This window comes from Sus scrofa, chromosome 2 (genome assembly GCF_000003025.6).
Source record: "Sus scrofa isolate TJ Tabasco breed Duroc chromosome 2, Sscrofa11.1, whole genome shotgun sequence".
NCBI classification, from domain to species: Eukaryota; Metazoa; Chordata; class Mammalia; order Artiodactyla; family Suidae; genus Sus; species Sus scrofa.
In genome coordinates, this window is record NC_010444.4 from 135,194,134 (window position 1) to 135,215,375 (window position 21,242).

The 21,242-nt window shown below is 40.6% G+C and overlaps 2 protein-coding genes across 7 annotated transcripts in view; one reads left to right on the top strand and one right to left on the bottom strand.

The window, feature by feature from the left end:
- On the top strand, positions 318 to 1,335 carry LEAP2 (liver enriched antimicrobial peptide 2). The gene is given in 3 exon segments (NM_213788.1): positions 318 to 399; positions 602 to 741; positions 1,053 to 1,335. Coding segments are annotated over 3 exon segments (234 nt in total). The 5' UTR covers positions 318 to 342; the 3' UTR covers positions 1,090 to 1,335.
- The window catches only part of AFF4 (AF4/FMR2 family member 4), an 87,865-nt gene continuing 68,556 nt past the window's right edge, over positions 1,934 to 21,242 (bottom strand). For 5 of the 6 annotated variants that reach the window (XM_021084750.1, XM_021084747.1, XM_021084751.1 and 2 more), the window contains 8 exons: positions 16,477 to 16,571; positions 14,125 to 14,188; positions 13,878 to 14,014; positions 13,549 to 13,620; positions 12,038 to 12,131; positions 11,190 to 11,233; positions 10,059 to 10,279; positions 1,934 to 7,723 (listed from right to left, as the gene is read on the bottom strand). In XM_021084750.1, the coding sequence (XP_020940409.1) occupies positions 7,596 to 7,723; positions 10,059 to 10,279; positions 11,190 to 11,233; positions 12,038 to 12,131; positions 13,549 to 13,620; positions 13,878 to 14,014; positions 14,125 to 14,188; positions 16,477 to 16,571 (855 nt within the window). In that variant the 3' untranslated portion in view covers positions 1,934 to 7,595. The remainder of the gene's footprint in view (positions 7,724 to 10,058; positions 10,280 to 11,189; positions 11,234 to 12,037; positions 12,132 to 13,548; positions 13,621 to 13,877; positions 14,015 to 14,124; positions 14,189 to 16,476; positions 16,572 to 21,242) is intronic. The other variant, XM_021084748.1, reaches the window with a different exon arrangement.

The window sequence follows — 21,242 nt, forward strand, 5'->3', positions numbered from 1 at the left end:
GGCGTGAACTCACTGAGCTATTTTGGAATCAAATCATGGCTGGGTGCCCAGCTCTCCCTCAGTGGCTTCACGTGGCTTTTCAAAGGGGAGGAGGTAGTGGAGGGAAGGGTCCAAACCAGCAACATGATCACTCAAAGTCCACGAGGGATCAGTAAATGCGACGTGCCTGAAGGGCAGGCCTTGGGCACATTCCTCTCTGGTAGACATTAACTTATTAAATCGACCCTGACTGCAAATATAAACTTTGCCCCCATCTCACCTGGCAACCATCAGAGGCGGGTTTGTCTATAAAAGGAAGTGGGAACTGTCTCTTCAGGCTCCAGCATCCCCCCCTCGATCAAGATGTGGCACCTTAAACTCTTTGCAGTACTCGTCATCTGCCTGTTGCTGGCAGTCCAGGTAAGGAAAGAAGGCTACACACATGGGTGTGGGTGGATGGTGGCGGTGGTGGAACTGTAAGCAGAACCTGAGAGCCAGACTCGGTCCTGAGGAAGAGTCCCTCTGCTCTGAGTCTACAGCATCCAGGGGGTGATCGTTCTTACAAGGTGTACAGCAGTGTCATCTCCAACATACCTGAGGTCAATCTGTCTTTGCCATTCAGGTCCACGGCTCCCCGATACCGGAACTGAGTTCCGCCAAGAAAAGGCCGAGGAGAATGACTCCATTTTGGAGAGCGGTTTCCCTCAGGCCCATTGGAGCCTCTTGCAGAGATGATTCGGAGTGCCTCACGAGGCTGTGCAGGTACTCCCCAAACCTGGGGCCTGGGAAGGGGGCAAGGGGCCTGGGAAGCTGGGCAAAAGAGAGAGCAGTGCACGCACAGACCTAAGAAGCAAACTGGGTTGGAGGACCGCCTGGGCTGAGCCTGGGAGCTCCACGGAGAAGACAAGAGTTAAGGGCCAGGAAGGGCTCCACACAGATACCACGAGAGAGTGCTGCCTTTTTCTCTGCTCCACGCTGAGATTGGGTATCAGCCAGAGGAAGGAAATGCAGCAGAGGTGGCTCTGGGCACTGCGAGACTTTTGTCTCCAATATCACTTTTTCTTTTCCCTTAGAAAAAGACGCTGTTCCCTAAGTGTGGCCCAGGAATGATGTAAATACCAGGGGGAGAGGACAGCACTTACCTGCGACAATGCTCCGTTCTATGGAATATTGGTTAACTGCATTTGACTGGAGACACTTAAGTGAAGCAACCTTGTGTTTTTAAAGACAGATGTATGCTTTAAATCGGTCTCCATTTCTTCTTAGAATGTTCATATGTAGATAAGCCTAACAACTTGTCAACTTAAGAGTTTATTTTTCTATGTGTACTATTATTTAAACTGTGGCAGCCTGGAATTCACACTTTTGAGGAAAAGGATTCATTTTGTGGAAGACAGGAAAACACCGCACTGCCTAATAACAATGTGCTAACTTCTTAATCTGGAACGTGCAGTGAGAGCATTTTTTTCAAGAAATAACCAACAGCAGGCTCCAGGCAAAAGTTTAGTAATAGCTAATGATCAGCCTTGCCAAGTTCATAAACTGGACGCTACTCCTTCACTCCATGTAAAGAACTCTCCAGGGAGGTACCAAAGATGGGGAATGCTTGCAACTCGCTACCTGATGATGTACCTCAGTCTGTTCATAAATAGAGGCAGAACTGGAAGAACAACCAGTGAAACGAAACAATAAAAGCCCAAGCCACCAAGAGTCACAAAAAAGAAGGTGTCTGAGATTTCTGTTGGAGCGTGGCAAATTCTGAGCTATGCACGAGGACCCCTGGCCAACCAGTTCAGAATTTCTGTAGTCAGAAATTAAGATCTGTACTGGCAGGACCAGACTTTGCAAGAGTGAAATGGACTCTTAAATGGGAAAGAGGAATTATACAAAGAGGGCAAAGAAAGAGCTGAAGAAGTGTAGAGAGCACAGTGTTTATAAACTTTAATACAGAAAATCTATTTGATATTTATTAAACTTGGTTTCTCCAGCTATGGTTTGGCATTATACAAAGCATCTTAATGACACAGTAGAGTTAAAAAGATCTTTACAAATTGAAATGTGATACCCTTGTCTCCAAATATTTTAATTGCCATAAATTTGTTTAAAAATACACATTAAACGCATGTTTGACACTCTAAACGTTCTATAATCTCAATACCACAAAATACATATAATATACTATACAGATGTGGAAAAATCTAGTTAGTATATAATACTTTGCTCACCATTAACAGCTTTATTATGTGAAATGCACATACTGACTTAGAAATCCTAGCTTTTGAGCCCCAAAGTACCTCTGATATTTTTAATGTATTGCAACAAATAAAAAAATCACAGTATATAATTGAAATTTTGGTTGAAAATGTCAGATGCCTAAATATTTTGGATAAGAGAAATGTAAAACAAAGATCTGGATCATGTACAAAACAAAGGCATCCTATCAGACACTAACAGTACCTTTCTGCAGAATCAACAAGGCTTTTTAATTTATCAGCGGCATTACCTCCCCTCCAAAACCCTCCCCAACTATCAAACCAGTATTCACCAAATAATTTTAATTTCAAATAAGATAAAAGGATTTTCAATAAATATATAAGCATTTCTATCCTCCATATACAAAATTTCTTAAAACCATTCAAAACGGAGGCTAGATAGAAATTTTCCTAACTGTGCTTACCAACCCCACACCTGGCCCTCAAAGGTGATGCCTCTGCAGGCACTACCAACTGGGCCAGCTCTGTTGGTGAGCCCTGCCCCACCCCGCCCCACCCCACCCTGACCCCAGTACTGTTGAATGCTCATGTCAATGATATGCCAGGTGTGTGGATAAAGTTCTAAGATGGGGACACTTCTGGAACAGCAACAACAAACTCAACAGTATGGATAATCATGGCATTGATTTGCAAGGCAGCATTTCCAAAGAGACATTTTCCAGAGAGGAACATAGCAGGTAGAAATCTCCAACGGTAAAAGCTGAAAAGCAGCCCCACGTGGAAGCAGTAAGAGGTCAAAACTGAGTATTACTAGAATTTCTGGGTGGGAGCGTTTTCCCGATGCTCATTTAGAGAGTTTTTCTGTCTGCTTCTTTTTAAGAATGGGAATTCATGCTTAGCTGAGCAATGGTGGCAAGGAGAGGTCAAAGCTGACATTCCTGAAAGTCAACTGCTATTTTAGGTTGCTTGGAGATCTAGAGGACCTGGTGTAAGACTTGACCTCAGTGCCTTATTCTGTGACCAAATTCCATCAGAAAGAAGAGATGGAGATATTTTTTCCATTTGCTTTTCTAGAGACAGTAAGTTCTTTCTAATTAACCAGAGGGTTCAAGTGAATAGAATCTGCATCTGTTTTGCCAACTGTTAATAACTTACTTCCTGTCATTTGTCAGCTTGGTTCTAGGGTCTAGAAGTCTAAAATGAATTTCTCTATTAGTGAATATGTGGAAGATATGCTCACAAACATGACCAATTTGGCCTCTTGTCACTGCATATTCCAAGTCATTCAACACTTTTCTATTTATGTTTACTGAACAGCAACCTTAGATGTGCAGTATTATTTATAATTGGAAAAAAGTCTGCCCCTCCAACATAGATACATGAAACTGAAATAAAATCTGTGTTCCACATAATGAGGGAATATGAATTATAGCAGTTATATGGATTTGACATGTTTTGCTTTCCAATTTATTTAGGATAAAAGAAAAGACAAAAACAAAAACAAAAAACAAAACCAAACTCTTCACAATCTGCCGAAAACATCATTCCCAGTAGATGTTCCTGGGACCCAGAGGCAAACTTTTATAATTCAAAATACATAATGAGGCCATTTTCTTCAATTAGCAAGAGGAAAATTTAAATTCTTCCCACCCTGTGAGAGCCCTATTATTACTACAGAAGGGCTCAAATATATTTTAAAAGTTAATTTACTACAAATCATAGTAATTAAGCTTTAACAATCTAAAAGGAACACACATTGCACCCTTGAACATTAATATTCAAGGTGTCAACAAGAAAGTGTCTTAGATCAATTTAATAAATAATGTGGAAATAGTTGCACTAAGCTAAAATACTAAACACACACATTTTTGACAAACTAATTTCATGTTTTCATACATACATACATACATATATATAAAGTGTGTATGTGTACATAATTTTAAATCCGAAGCTGCATACCCTCGCCCTCAGAAGAGTGCACAGTGTACCTCTCCTCTACACAACCAGGCATTGCTGACTGGCGCCACCACGGGCTGCCCTGAAACCCCGCAGAGTACTGTCGGCCTCCAGAGCCAGAACTTTCCTTTAGAACAGGTGCGTTTTTGCAGGCCTTTGCTTCACAATGCGAGCTTATTCAATAAAGGTAATTTCTCAACGTTTCTCTCATTAAATACAACACGATGCTGTCTGCTCTAGCTGATTAAACCTTTCTTTAATGAAAAGAAACAAACAACAATTAAAAAACAACAACAGTGAACCCAATAAAGCCACGAGTGTGTCGTTCAAAGTGCAGCCCAGGTGTCTGTGGGTCCATGAGGGCAAGAGTGCCCCAGAGCACAGGCATGTGTCGGCGCGTGCACACGTGTTACTTTAAACAGCTTTTACACTGGAGAGTGAAACCAGTGAGTCAACTTTCTCTACTCTTCAGTGACTACAGCTGTAAATTTATCTCAAGTATTTGCTGCTGATAAAGGCAGTTCTTCACTACTTGCCCAGAAAAAGGTAGCACTGAGGCAAGAAACGGGCTAAATGCTCCCCAGCCAGACAGGACCTGGGCTGGACTGTGGGAGCCTGAATTGCCTGGAGGGGAGCGCTCCCCACAGCCCAGCCCAGGCTGGGCGAGACTACACTGTGTGAAAACTTCATCCACTGTAATCTGTTCATTGGGTGCCTGTAAAGAGTCCAGTGGTGCTGGCTTTTGCCTCCTGGCATACAAGTGTGGTCTTAGAGCAGTCAACAGAGTAATTTTTTAAATAGCTGCTATTTTTATAATTAACGATCTATTAAATACAAGTTTCAGACTAAGTAAGTTGTTAGCCATTTGTCAAATTCAGTTTTAAACGGTTAGACAACACTGAAGACACCTACTGAAGGAGGAGGAATGGTTGTCTATGAAGGCGTTCAAATGCACTGGAGCAGATGAAGACAAAACTTCTGAGGGTATGGATACAGAGGAGTGGGATGGTGTTTCCAGACCATTCCACTGAAAATTCAATTATTCAGAAAAAGATTTTGATCCATTACCCATTATGACCTGATGGAAAAAACCCCCCACAACAAAAAGCTTGAAAAAGTCATTTTCCAAGAATTAACAGTTTTAGAGAAAGAATTCTAGCGCAGCACCGTAAAACATGCAGGAAATTCTGCTTTAACAAATGATCAGTGCGACCCAGGAAATGCTCCTGCAACCTTTCAGTACCCACAAAAGACGAGAACACACTTGAACTCAGAAGTGCCGCCCCGGCTGCTGTTGCTGGAAGTCTGAAAGCTGAGAGGATACATTTTCAATTTCTAAGATATCACTGAAAATTAAGGAGTCAGAGTCAGAGAAATTAAAGAAGATGAGGACAAACATCTACTTAACCTCGGCAAGTTTCTCACTGAGTAGCTACCAGGATCACTGAGCAGCTGTCCTCATAAGGAAAACTGTTTATAAACCACTAAGATTAAAGTTTGAAAGGTATCAGAGGCAATTTCTCCAAGGGAAATGGTTAAATTCACCGGTACTTGCAGATTTCAATCTTCAGTGATATGCGGAAACAACTTGAGGTACAAAACCACTAAAGAAGTTCCATGAGGCCACAGGACAATCAAAGTCCACAGACTTCAGAATGAGTATGAAAGTGACTCAGACACAGAGGACTCACGACACCACTGGGCTTGGAGATCTTCTATCCCTTCTTTCCCATTTCAAGCCTTAGCAATTATCTATGAATAGCAGGGCAATCCTTTTTTTTTTTTTCTTTCTTTCCTGACTGAATTCATTTTTGGAATTGAAAGGACGACAAAGTATTTTTTGAAGCAGCATTACCCAACAGGTTAGACTAAGTCATGTACCAAAGCATTAACTTTTCTGAAAGAATTAATCCCTATGTGATCCTAAAGGACGACTGAAAAGGAAAGAGAATTTAACATTATTACTGCGGAAGACCAACCACATGGGCGATCTGGTCCTAGTGTAAAACTTCATCTGTAAACAATCCACAGAATCTTCATTTAAAGGTAAGGTTTAAGGCACACCAGACATGATAGGGGCACTAAAAACAAAAAGTAGAAGGTACATTTATCACCTTTGACTCCTATATGCACCTTATATAGGGAAAGGTACTTCGATATACAACTCTTACAGAGCTGGCTTCTTAAGCTCTACCCCTGCTCCCCCTTCCCTCTGAAGAGAGCTCACGTTGAACCAAGTTAGGTACTTTTCTAGTGTGAGTTTTCTGATCCCATCAGAAACATACATCATTGATGAGGGCCTTCATAAAACAAAGGTAGTCAATAAACACAAGGTAAGTTTAAAAGGAGAAATTCATCATCTCTACATCAGGCATCAGAACTCTAAATTGCATAACACAAGCACACACCAAGGCTCCAGCCCAGTCCTGCATCAGTCACTGCATGCTCCTATGGGAGCATCACAATCTAGTGTGGGCACACATTTTTAAATTAGAATTGTGAAGACAGATTTTTTTTTTTTACCCTCAGGAGTGAGATCATCCTTTGTTCAATAGCAATTAAATGTTTCAATTAAGTGTCAAATTATTGGTAACAAGGAACACATGGTTTTAATAAAATCCATAAAGTTCAAGATTGTCCTTTTATGAAACCCTTCAAATGATAAGCTTCTCCTAGAAAGTCTGCCTGCCCTCTTTTGTAATGCATTAAATGCAAGTTACAGTCACCTCGTGATTGCTATAGTGTTATTAACACATGTTCACAGTTCTCGAAATAATGCATACCAAATCCGACACATTTCATCTCACAGCCACGTAGAATGCCATCTTCTCATATTTAAGTGATTTTTCATATATAGAAGAATATCCTTAGTACTAAGTGTAAATTCTGTAATAACAAAATTGTAGTTAAGATTCGAAATAATACCAGGTAGTAGGTGTAGAAAGAATATGTCCACATTTTAGATGAACCAACTCTTACTCTTAGAAGAGCTACCACAAAAAGACGTTATTAGGTAACAAATCTCTCAAAGTATATAAATAAAAACGCCTGTATTAAATTTACACTAAATATTCAACAGAGTAAATTTATAGGCAGAAATAACCTCAAACTAGCCCCAATCTGGGAAGTTTAAAAATTAAAATAAATAGAATTTCATCTGATTAGTTATGAATTACAATGGAAATTTCAATCTTACTATAGATAACTGAAACCATCTTATCAATGTGCTGCAGATTTAGAAGCATTTAAATAATTTTTCATATTGGGAATATTGAAGGGGTCAAATGACTTGACGGCTTTGGGCAATAAAAAAACAACACATGAACCAGGGAGGAGAAAACCATTCCTCATTCTTAGTGTCGACTAGGTGGTGTGTTATGGCAGTTTTCCTTCGTGATGTGACACAGTGTTGTGGAGAAAACCAGAGGCAACGATAATGTGTTCAGTTCAGGATATCAACTTGGCGTCCTGGCGAAGCCAGTGCAGTCCCTGCCGGGTGTAACGAACTAGGTCTGTCATGATGCTTGCGTTAAAGATGAGAGGGCCCATTACTTTATCCAGTTCAGCAAAGAATTCTAGAAAACCAAAAACACGCATTAAAAAACGCACATTCTTTTGAATCACTGCTTTCAAGTTTTTAGTCTAGACTGCAAAATGCTATTCATATGAAGTCAAAAACGCTCCCTTCTTGTACTAAAATGGTAACGATGTTTTAGAGCAAACCATCCCATACATAATCTCTCAAGTTATCTTTTTCCCTAAGTCACAGAACACTTTAAACAGACTATATACATATGGTCAGGAATTTAGATTGTACATATAAGCAGACAACTAATGACGAAAATTACTAGTAAGCAAACATTATTAAAATGGAGACCTAACGCTACAATGTACTGTTACTCAAAACACATGGTACAAAAAAGGAGGATGCTACTCGCATGTTTCCCCGTGAGAGCCACTGAGAGTTTAGACACTTACGACAGCCTATGTACAACTTTTCTGCTGTAACCATGTGCCACGCAACTTTGATAAATTAAATCTCATTTTTTAGACAAAATTTAAAAACCTAAGAGATAGAAATGAAAGGTTCCTCCGACGTGAACAAGAACAGACTGAGGTGCACGTAAGGTGGGGTACGGAGGGGGGGGAGGGGCAGCAGCCTCCGAGAGCAACGCGGTGCTGGGAGAGGGCCGAGGGGTGCAGGACTCAGTAAGGACAGCTTTCATATGTGCGGCGATGAGAAAGACCTCAGTATACTTAAGGCCAAGAAGTCATCAGCTGAGGAGAAAAGGATCTTATTTATAGAATTCCAGCTAATAAATTCCCAATGAATTTTCTATTTCCTCATGGAGTAACAGAGGGAGGTAATGATCATCAACGCACGCCGCTAAAAGCGTATGTTAAACATCTACTGAAAAGTTCTCATCTCAAACAATTAACCGGAATCTAATCAAATCATGAGACATAACTATCAGCATGAAGGAAAGGAGGAGGATAAGGAGAAGCTAAATGGTACCATGAGGAAGTAACCAGCCGAATCCAGAATATTTATTCTATGGTGCAGTTTCTTCTTGACATCAACGGATGCCCCACCCCACCCCTCAAAAAAACTAAGTGAAGGAGAGGGGATACTTAAGAGTATCCTGTTAGAAACAAATCCAACTGTTAAAATACACGGAAATCTGATGGGAAACGTTGCTGATGACAGAGGAGTTACTGTTAATTTTGGTGGCTGTGATGAAGGCATGTTTTTGAAAAGTCCTTATCTTCTAAGGATACAAACCAAAGTATGTTCAAGTGAAATGTCGTAGTATCTGATACACACTTTAAAGTTACAGAGTAAAGAGAAATAGGATGGGGGCGGGGGTGGGGAACTGAGGCAAGGGATAAAACAAGATGAGCAAAATGTTGTGCTGTTGAAGCTGAACCTGAGTAAAAGACACATGCAGTTCGTTACAGCATCCTCTTTCCCTCAGTCAAGGTCTGAAAACCGCCACACAATAGGTATGCAGTAGGTGAGCAGGTAGGGAAGGAAGGAAAGAAGGAGGAGGGGAATGAGCAAGGAAAAGACAAGGAAAAACGATGTTAGGCAACTGGCATCAGGGAACAGAATGTACAGAGAGGTGAAAAGAAACGTTTCAGCTCAGCAGTACGGATAATACAATTTTAGGGACAAACCAGGCTTTTAAAACACAACTTTATATTCTAGGTTGGGGTTCCCCTTCTACCTCTCTCCCACCATTACCCTGCTTTAGGGATAGGAATTTTTCATTTTCTTCTGATTATCTGTTCATACTACAAGTATCTAACCACGTGACTGAAGGACATTTGATTGGTTGACTACTTTGAGGTATTTCTCTATGAAGGAGCTGCCTGAAGAGCGTCTACATACATCTATTTGCTACCAATATCTACTAAAACAAAAAAATATTTATTTAGTACTTTTCCAAAGAATTCTCAGTGCTCTTAGTTTGGGAGGTAACAAAGGTACAAGACCTCAAATGACCTAATATTAGAGAATGCTTTCTTATATATTAAACACTTCATATGCACACATTCCATATATAATCCTATGCCTACAGCCAAATTTACTTTTAATCATCCCAGAGCAAAACATACATTTTATTACTTTCACAGGATGAGCTGGAATTAAATGTGCCTGAACAAAGGCATGTTTGTCTTAACTCAAAAACTTTGTTGTTTAGTTTGTGCCGCCACTACTGTGCAAGGTACTTTCTGACAAATCCAGTACATTCGTATGACGGCCAAGCAATGGAGATCAGCAAACTGATTACCATTAACTCTAGACCAGATACGAAACTAAACTCACACCAGGCACTTATTTAACTGTATCGTAAAAGCTCCTCTTAACCATTCCGACCCTTAGAGTTTCTCCAGAGACCTCCCTACCTTTTTGCTCTTTGGAAAGCTGTTCAGCTTGGTCCCAAATTTCAGTGGCGTAGAGGAAGTTGGATGTAACCTGAACGTAGCTGGCTGCCATGTGGTGGATCCTCTGTGGAATGGTCACTGATGAACCACTTGCTGAGGCACTACTGGCCCCAGAGGAATAATTTCCCGAATTGCCAGGCGACAACTTTGGAGAAACAGGAGAGGGCATCCCAACAGCTTTGCTACAGAGAAACAGGAAGTTGATTCATACGGATTTGGTGAATGGGAGGAAATCAATGCACTACTGGCTCTTCTACACGAAGGCTTTTAAAATTCAAAGACTCTTTTAAACTAGAAGGGTTTCCAGAGAGGTATAATTTCTTCCCCCCCCCCTTTTTTTGGTTCCCAGGCTGTCACATTGGAGCTACAGCCACCCAGGATTCAAGCCCCGTCTGTGACCTACAATACAACTCACGGCAATGCTGGATCATTAACCCACTGAGCAAGGCCAGGGATCGAACCTGGTATCCTCATGGATACTAGCTGGGTTCGTTAACCGATGAGCCACGATGGGAACTCCTTCCTTTTTTGGTGGGGGTGGGGAGGTGCGCTGGGTCAGCATTAGGACGTTCCCAGGCTAGGGACTGTGCCCGCACCACAGCAGTGACAACGCTGGATCCCTAACATGCTGAGTCACCAGGGAACTCCAAGAAGTGCAATTTCTTTTAAACAAATATTTAGTTCACTCTGTCATTGTGAGTAATCATTTTACCTAGACTCTTTGCTTTAACAAATGGCTGGGGAGTTCCTACCATGGCTCATTGGAAACGAACTTGACCAGTAACCATTAGGAGGCAAGTTTGATCCCTGACCTTGCTCAGTGGGTTAAGGCTCCAGCATTGCCGTGAGCTGTGGTGTAGGTCACAGATGTGTCTCAGATCTGGCGTTGCTGTGGCTGTGGCGTAGGCCAGTAGCTATAGCTCTGATTCAACCCCCAGCCTGGGAACTCCCATATGCCACAGGTGTGGCCCTAAAAAGACAAAAAAAAAAGAAGTTGTCATCTATTTTGGGAAAGTAGCCAAACCCATTCCACATTTGCATAAAAATAAATAAGCCTGTCACATAATATTTTATAGAATAAAATTTGCTCACCTTCCTAAGCCTGGTGATGGCGCTTGAGAATTATTATAGGAATTCTGTGGAGAAAAGAGGATGTATTTGATTAAAACAACACACACTACTTACAAAGTACTAAATACACTGAAAAGCAGTGAGCCAGTACTGCTATCAAGAAACTATAAACTCAAGAAACCAAAACATATGCATGTGTGTTTATGTGTGTGTGTGTACAAATGTGCAATAGAAGTTATTTATTTATTTATTTATGCCATGCCTGAGGGGTATTCTGGAAGAGTGAAAGGAGAGATAAAAAGTAACACTCAGCTGGATAAAGAGGAGGGAAGACGGCAGAGAGAGGTGGGTCAGACTATGTACAAAGGCTGCAGAAAAGAGAAGGTATGTGACCCGTACAGTTTTCCTGGAGCAAAGGCTCAGATAAGGAATGAGACAGAGACAGACACAGACACCCTGAAGGCCTTGCAGGTCAGGGTAAGAAGCTCTGACTTGACCCTGCAGGCCATAGTGAGCTACTAAAGAGTTTAGGCAGACTTATGTAGACCCATCATGAAAAAACATAGGAAGACATTTTAGGAAACTAAGAAAATAGTCCAAAGAAGGATGGTAGTGAAAAAAAAGACCATTGAAAAAGTATAAATTAGGTTTTGTGATAAAATAGGCCACGTCCACTGAAATGTTATTAAGAGCTACTGCAAATGGCTACATAGGTTCTGCAATAGGATATGTGCACATTTTAAAGTTCCCAGATAGTAGCTCCTCCCCTGCTGTGGCAGGGAGAACATGAGGGCATTTCTGGGGTAGGGACAGAAGACTTCACAAATTTTGTCACCTAGGAAATGGATTCTCCTCTTCTGCACATTTACCTTCAGGTGCTCTGTCAGCGTCTTTGAATACTTCAGAGCAGTTTCCTTCTTCAGTTTGAAGAGCCTCAGGTACAGCAGAGACTGGCATCGCAGGCTAAGCAACGGAAAAGGACAGCGTGTTTATCAGGTCAGCAGACTCTGGCTGTAAGTGCACAGACAATTTCTGCATAGTGCAAGAGGACAGGCCTGGCTCATGTGAACAGATCATGGCATGAGGTCAACAACAGAAACCCTTAGGCAAAACCAAACATGCATTCTCAAAGGGGACACACTCTAGGGAGAGGAAGAGAGGGGAAGAGACCTGGCACTGGCCTTCTATTTGTTGATACTCAAATTATCAAAACGTCACCCATGGGACACCAATGCGTCATTATAACATATGGATTAAAAAAAAAATCACTGTGGAACAGAATCTAGATCAAATTATAAACAATCTAAAACAAAAAACTAGGAACTCAACCTCAGCGAGGACTCTGAACATTACAACTCTGATGAAACTCTGATGAAGCCCAACAAGGCTAATCAAGTCCCTGCGTGATCACCAACGCCTACTCTCTCTGGTCTTTAGTGCCTTGACAGAAAGTTTCCAGTTTCTTTCCACTATCCAGCTCTTGCACATGATTCCTCTACCTAAGGACTTAGTCTCCCTACACTTTACTCTTAACCGTTACATAAACTTTCCCTCAAAGTACTTAATTCATAAACATGTGTAGTCATTTGATTACTCTGTCTCCTCACATGAGACACTAGACTTCATGACACATAGGACCGTGTCAGTTGTTTCCGCAGCTATACTCCCAGCTGTTAATAAATACAGTGCCAGGTAAAGTAAACACCCACAACACATGAACTGATAATATCTCTCTGGGAACAAGCAAACAAGACATATTCTTTATTCTGAGCCAGCTAAGTGTTTGCCCCTCAGGTAAGGTATGTGTACCGTGTAAACAGAGAGAGAGGATACCAAAAGAAGAGCCTGGAAAAGTGATCACTGAAGATAAGGAGAGTTCTAACATCAGTTCCACTCTACTAAGACTTTTGTCAAGAGGGCAAGGGGTCAGAGACCCATGACTAAAATCTTTCAGGAGGAAATTTGAGTTATTTTCTACTCTACACATCAAGAATAGATTTATGGAGTTCCCATCGTGGCGCAGTGGTTAACGAATCCGACTAGGAACCATGAGGTTGCGGGTTTGGTCCCTGCCCTTGCTCAGTGGGTTAAGGATCCAGCGTTGCCGTGAGCTGTGGTGTAGGTTTTAGACGCAGCTCGGATCCCGCGTTGCTGTGGCTCTGGCGTAGGCCGGCAGCTACAGCTCTGATTCGACCCCTAGCCTGGGAACCTCCATATGCCGTGGGAGCAGCCCAAAGAAATAACAAAAAGACAAAAAAAAAAAAGAATAGATTTATGACTGAATTATGGAAGGGTGATTCAAGGAAAACTTTAAGAACACAGAAAGCACAATTTATTATGGAATTGCTTTGTCATCTAGCAGAGGGTAAAACACACTTACCAAAGTACTGTGAGTCTTTTATCTGCAGCTGTAGCATCTGGTGCCAAGTAATTCTTTAGCTTCATGGTATACCTGGGAGGTAATGTAAAAAACAAATGACACAAAATATAACACTTCTTCTGTCTTATGACTTCCTTAGTTGTCTAAACATTAGAATCAAACCTAAATAAAGGGAAAAAATACCCATTTGAAGTGCCTAGTTTTCCTTACCCAAGGAAGATAAAGGACTAAGGATCCCCTTTAGCTTTACTGTACAGAATCAGATCATATATAATACATTCCCAGAAAAAAATACTATTGCCAATGATGTGGTAAGTTTTCCCACTTACTTGATGAGCTCCACTGTCTCGGAATACATAAGGAATGGGGATTTGGATTCCTGAGCATTTTTCTCTAATGCATTCCCACATTCAATGAAAGATACCACAGCATCAAGATAGTATACAGCTTTCTCAAACCTATCAGACTGAAGAAAAGAGAAGTAATGAGAGCTACACTGATGTACTATGGGAACAAACAACAAGATTTACGTTAATTTGATTAACTATATAAATGTGAGGAGAATTATTTACATACCAATGCATCTGCATTGTGCTTCAGTTTTTTTGCTTCTTGCAAATAATGGTCTGCTGAATAATTTCTGCAATGTAAATTTTCATTATAAATAAAATGTTAAGTATTTCAAATAAGACAATACTAGTTTATTTTAGTCTCTAATATACCTCGACTTTCATGGTTTCAAGTAAAAAAAATGAGTTATTACTAAACATTCGATTCAGTTTTTTCTTTTTTTTTCTTTTTGCTTTTTAGAGCCGCACCAGTGGCATATGGAGGTTCCCAGGCTAGGGGTTGAAGTGGAGCTGTAGCTGCTGGCCTAGGCCACAGCCACAGCAACGCAGGACCCAGGCCTTGTCTGTGACCTACGCTACAGCTCATGGCAACGCCAGATCCTTAACCTGCTGAGCAAGGCCCAGGATGGAACCTGAGTCCTCCTGGATGCTACTCAGATTCGTTAACCACTGAGCCACGGTGGGAACTCCCAGTTTTTTCTGATGAATGTTTATATTGGATTAAGAACACATACTGGGAGTTCCCTTTGTGGCGCAGCGGTTAATGAATCTGACTAGGAACCGTGAAGTTGCAGGTTCAATCCCTGGCCTTGCTCAGTGGGTTAAGGATCTGGCGTTGCTGTGAGCTGTGGTGTAGGTTGCAGATGTGGCTCGGATCCTGCGTTGCTGTGGCTCTGGCATAGGCTGGCGGCTACAGCTCCGATTTGACCCCTAGCCTGGGAACCTCCATACGCCGTGGGAACGGCCTAAGAAATGGCAAGAAGACAAAAAAAAAAAAAAAAAAAAAAAGAACATCTATTATTTTGAGCAACTTGGAATGTTTTCTACTTAGGCAAATAGAAATCAAACTCCCTAGTATTAAGTGCAGTTTTACCCAAGTTGTTTAAAAGATTTAGAATAAATAAAATGTGGGTAGGAAAATAACCTTTTATCAAAATGAAGGGGAAAAACCCACACTGCTCTTTATTATTTCTTATTTTAAGAAAAACATTTCTTGTTTATTTTTTGGCTGTACTTGCAGCATGCTGAAGTTCTAGGGCCAGGGATCCAACAGGCGCCAAAGCAGTAACACCACCAGATCCTTACCCTACTGAGCCACCAGGGAACTTCAGAAAACTTTTTGCTATTTGCTTTTAGGGCCGCACCTGTGGTATATGCAAGTTTTCAGGCTATGAGTCCAATCGGAGCTGCAGCTGCCAGCCTGCACCACAGCCACAGCCACACAGGGTCCGAGCCACATCTGCACCCTACACCACAGCTCATGCCGAAATGCCAGATAGATCATTACCCCACTGAGAGAGGCCAGAGATAGAAACCACATCCTCATAGATACTAGTCGGGTTCATAACCTGCGAGCCACAATGAGAACTCCCACAAGGCTCCTATTTTAAGTAGTAAAGCCAGCATCAGTAAGATTCTACTGGAAGGTACATTATTTACATTCCCAATGACAATAATGGAGTTAAGTCAAAGGAGCAATACTTGGGCTAGTGGGAGCCTTTCAAATTAAAATCTAAATATTATGTGGTCACAACACAATGAGTTCTTCTGGTCACTGACAGAAACTAAAATGAATTTATTATACGTTGACTGGAGTGATTTCTTTTTTTTTTCTTTTTTTTTGGCCACAATGTGCAGCAGCTTGATGTGTAATCTCTGTTCCCAGACCGGGGACTGAACCTAGGCCACAGCCAGTGAAAATGCTAAGTCCTAACCATTAGACTACCAGGGAACTCCCTAGAATGATTTCTTTCTTTCTTTTTTTTTTTGTCTTTTTAGGGCCCCACATGTGGTATATGGAAGTTCTCAGGCTAGGAGGTGAATTGAAGCTGCAGCTGCTGGCCTAGACCCCAGTCACAGCAATGTGAGATCCTAGTGGCGTCTGCGACCTACACCACAGTTCATGGCAACACCAGATACTTAACTCACTCCCACTGAGCAGGGCCAGGGACGAACTCGTATCCTCATGGATACTTGTTGGGTGTGTTACCGATGAGCCAAAACAGGAACTCCAGGAACGGTTTTTTGAATGCATAAAAATCATATTTAGGAGTTCCCATCATGGTGCAGTGGTTAACCAATCTGACTAGGAACCATGAGGTTGCGGGTTCGATCCCTGCCCTTGCTCAGTGGGTTAACGATCCGGCGTTGCCCTGAGCTGTGGCGTAGGTCGCAGACACGGCTTGGATACCTTGTTGCTGTGGCTCTGGCGTAGGCCGGAGGTTACAGCTCCGATTGGACCCCTAGCCTGGGAACCTCCATATGCTGCAGGAGCGGCCCAAGAAATGGCAAAAAGACCAAAACAAATAAGTAAATAAATAAATAAAATTAAAAAAAAAAAAAACCATATTTATCTCACCTGTCGTCAAAGGCAAGCTTCGTTCTCCGAGGCTTAGAAGCATCAGGAGTTGGTGTAGATGGAGGGCAGTTAGAAGAGCTATTTGGAGCCTTTTCCTGACCAAAAAAAAAAAAACAGATACAATTTTGAGATTCAAATTAAGCTAAAAGTTATTTCTTGAGCCACTGGTTAAAAAGCAAACAAAATCCCACTGCCTTTGGTACTTATATTTTCTTGTTATAAAATTTTCAAATGTAAATGCCCTTTTTCACAGAACAAGCCCATTTTATATAACCACAGATATTCTTTATAATATTAGATGTCTATTATGTGCCAGGCACTAACTGTGGCACTTGTTAAAACATAAGGAAGACACAAACCTAATATCAATAGAGCAGTACCGCTTAAGATAAAATTTACTACTAATTCCTGGTTAAATGAAAACAATAGTAGCTAACATTTACTACGTGCTTACTACTTACCAGGCACGAAGTTAACCAAGTAGTTATTAATCCTTCAATAACCCTATGAAATATGTACTGCTAATAGGACAGAATAAAAAGTCTCAAGGAGGTTGAGTTACTAGCCCAAGTTCAAACGGGTTTTAGAGGTATTCCTGGAATTTGGGCTTTAAGCCCAGAAGTCAGATTTCAAAGCCTAGCAACCATCTTAAACATTTATTTATTTATCTATTTATTTATATATTTTTAGGGCTGCACCCATGGCATGTGGAAGTTCCCAGGCTAGGGGTCGAACTGGAGCTGCAGCTGCCGGCCTACGTCACAGCCACAGCAGTGCCAGATCCGAGCCGCATCTTCCACCTACATCACAGTTCACGGCAATGCCAGATCCCTTAACCCACTGAGTGGAGCCAGAGATTGAACCCTCGTCCTCATGGATATTAGTCGGGTTCTTAAGCCACTGAGCCACAACGGCAACTCCTACTTTCTTAAACTTTTTCTGCTGGCTATCAACACGTCTCCTAACAATGAGGACTTTTATGCAAGGGCTATGCCCCTTTCTCCAAACTGCTTTTTCATCCAGCTCTCTGTTTAATAAACCAGATTCACATTTTTCCATAATAAAATACCACAAATAAATAAATTTATCCTATAAAATGCACAAATGCCTCAACATTAGAAAACTCAAAAATGTGTATTTTATTACTTCTGCTTAAACTATACTTAAAAGAAAGAAACTATGTAACCATTTTTTTCTGTTTGTGTAAGAGCCCTTCAGTTCCACCCATCAATGTTTCCTTTAAGAATGGAAATAAAAGTCCTGAGATCTGAGAACATACTAAGCTCTTTATGGTACAGTTTGTGTGTTTGCGAGATGTCATCCCAAATATTGCTGTAATCTAACATTACTTGGACGCCTCCCCTCTAAGTTCTATAAACTTATCTCTAAGTGCCCATGTTTAAATTTACTGAAGGAAAACTGAAGTTTCTGGAAATAAAGAAAAATTACCACATGTGGTAAAGAGAAGATAAATATAGATTTCCTCCGGTGATAATTTTCAACATATATATATATATATATATACACACACACACATATGCAACTGTTATGTTGTATACATGAAACTAATGTAAATATTATACATCGAGTATAGCTCCATTAAAAAAAAACCTGGCTGAACATCTCTCAGCAAATAGGACAAACTGACAAAATATCAATCAGCATACAGAAGGTATGAAAACATGATTAATCCAAAAGAATTATGTAGATTCTTGTCCCTATCATGCAGAAGACACATTCTTTCCAAATACAGACCATTATAAAAATCTACTATATACTATACTGTTTTATAAAGTAACTCTTAACAAAAAGATTGCTACCTGCAGGCCACTTTCTGGCCCCGATGTGACTAAGATAGAAGTACTAACCAAAAATCAACCAGAAAATGTTTGTTTGGAAACTGAGCAACACATTTTTTTTTCCTGGGCTGTGACCACAGCATATGAAACTTCCTAGGCCAGGGATCGAACGTGTGTCACAGCAGAGACCCAAGCTGCTACAGTGACAATGCTGGATTCTTAAGCTGCTGTACCACATGGGAACGCCAAGTAAAACATTTTTAACTAACCTATGGGTCAAAGATAAAAATCACAAAGGAAATTAAAAAACACTTTAAACTGAGTTATAAAATAATTATATACACCAAATCTTGGTGATGCAGTTAAAGCAGTATTTAGAGGAAAATACATAGTCTAACTGCTTTATTTTAGAGAAAGAAAAAAAAGGCTTAAGTCTAATTTTTAAAAAATTTGCAATCTATGGAATGGGCGAAAATAGCTGCAAACAGTGCAACCAACAAGGGCCTCATCTCCAAAATATAAAAATGACTCATACAACTCAACAACAAAAAAACAAACAACTCAATTGAAAAATGGGTGGAAGACCTAAATAGACATTTCTCCAAAGACATATAGATGGCCAGTATACACATGAAAAGATGCTCAACATCATTAATTATTACAGAAATGAAAATCAAAACTACAATGAGGTACTACCCCACACTGGTCAGAATGGCTATCACTAATAAGTCTACAAATAACAAATGCTGGAGAGAGTGTGGAGAAAAGGGAACCCTCCTACACTGTTGGTGGGAATGTGAATTGGTACAACCACTATGGAGAACAGTATGGAGGTTCCAACTACCATATGACCTAGCAACCCCACTCCTGGGCATATATCTGGACAAAACTATAATTCAAAAAGATACAAGCACCCCTATGTTTATTGTAGCACTATTTACAACAGCTTAAATGTTCAACGACAGATGAATAGATTAAGAAGACTGGTACATATACATGATGAAATACTACTCAGCCATAAAAAGAACAAAATAATGCCCTTTGCAGAAACATGGATACAACTGAGATTCTCATACTAAGTGAAGTCAGAAAGAGAAAGACAAATACCACTGCTACTATTTCTATGTGTCACCTAAAATATGACACCAATGAACTTATCTATAAAAGGGAAATAGACTCACAGACATGAGAATGGACTTGGGGTTGCTGAGGGGTGGGGGAAGGGAGTGGGATAGACTGGGAGTGTAGGGTTAGTAGATGCAAACTATTACATTTAGAATGGATAAGCAATGAGGACCTACTGGATAGCACAGGGAACTATATGCAATCTCTTGTGATAGAACGTGATGGAACACAATATAAGAAAGGTAAAGTACAGGAGTTCCCATTGTGGCTAAGTGGGTTAAGGATCTGGCATTGCTGCAAGCTGTAGCACAGATCAGAGATGTGGCTTGCATGCTTTGGCTGTGGTGTAGGCTGGAGGCTGCAGCTCAGATTTCCATATGTAGTGGGTGAGGCCCTAAAAGGACACATACACACAAAAGATGGATAAATAACAAGGGATGTTATTTATGGAAATAAATTTCCCGGGCTGGAAAAAGTGTTCTCTGGGGAACAAAAACTCTTTAGATGGCAGTTCCCATAGGGGCTCAGTGGGTTAAGAACCTGACTAGTATTCATGAGGAAGCCAGTTCAATCCCTGGCCTCCCTCAGTGGGTTAAGGATCAAATGTTGCTGTGAGCTGTGGTGTAGGTCACAGATAGAGCTAAGATCAAGCACTGCTGTGGCTGTGGCACAGGTTGGCAGCTGCAGCTCTGATTTGACCCCTAGCCTGGGAACCTCCATATACTGCTAGTAGAGCCCTAAAATAAGACCCCCCCCCCAACAAAGGAAAGCATATATATGTATGACTGGGCCACTTCGCTGTACAGTAGAAGTTGGCACATTGTAAATCAACTAAACTTTAATTAAAAAAAAACTTGCACTAATTATCTATCTTTAAAAGTTAATAAACAGAAGAGCAAAACAAACAAAAAGAAGTAAGAAAGGAAATTACAGAGTACAAATTAATGAAATAGAAAACAAAAATGGAAGCTCTCCAGTGTTGTCACTGCAGCAGCCTGGGTTGCTGTTGTGGTGCAAGTTTGATCCCTGGCACGGGAAATTTCACAAGCTGTGGGTGTGGCAAAAAAGAAAAGAAAAACTACAGAGAATCAAAACAAAGAAGGGCTGTTTTTTGAAAAGAAAAAATGATAAGCCTCATGAAGCTGATCATGGGGAAAAAAAGAAAGATGGCTCTTAAAACAAGAGGATCACAAGTAGCAGTATTATACATATTCAAAACATGAGATTATAATAAACAAAAATTATGCTAACATACCTCAAAAATTTGATATAAGCAAACAAAATAAAATAAATAAAACAAAATAAAAATTACATATAATTTTGGTTTTTCATAGTATCTAATTTTTCTTTAGTCGATAGAAGGAACAGCATATTTCCTAAGTGAATTATACATTTCCTCTTTAATAAACCCACATATACTTGCCAAGGTTCCCAGTCAGGGGTCGAATAGGAGCTGCAGCCGCTGGCCTACACCACAGCCACAGCAACACTAGATCTGAGCCATGTCTGTGACCTACACCACAGCTCACAGCAATGCAAATAATGTGGAAAACAAATGCAGGCTGAGAGCCTAGAGTACAGCTTTGAGAAGGCTTCTCTGATCTAATTCGCCACCAACAAACATTAAGAATATTCCCTTACATTAGGATCATACTCTCGAAATAATTCCAATGCTAGTTCAGCTAAAGAAAATTTTTTTTCTTCTTCACAAAGCCAAGTAGTTGTTCCATCCCTTTATGTAGTGTAGAATCTAATAAAAGTGCACAAGTCTATAAAATTAATGAGATGTTTACAAAATTTTCAAAGCACAAAATTTCTCTGTCGACTTGGAGAAGTCGCATG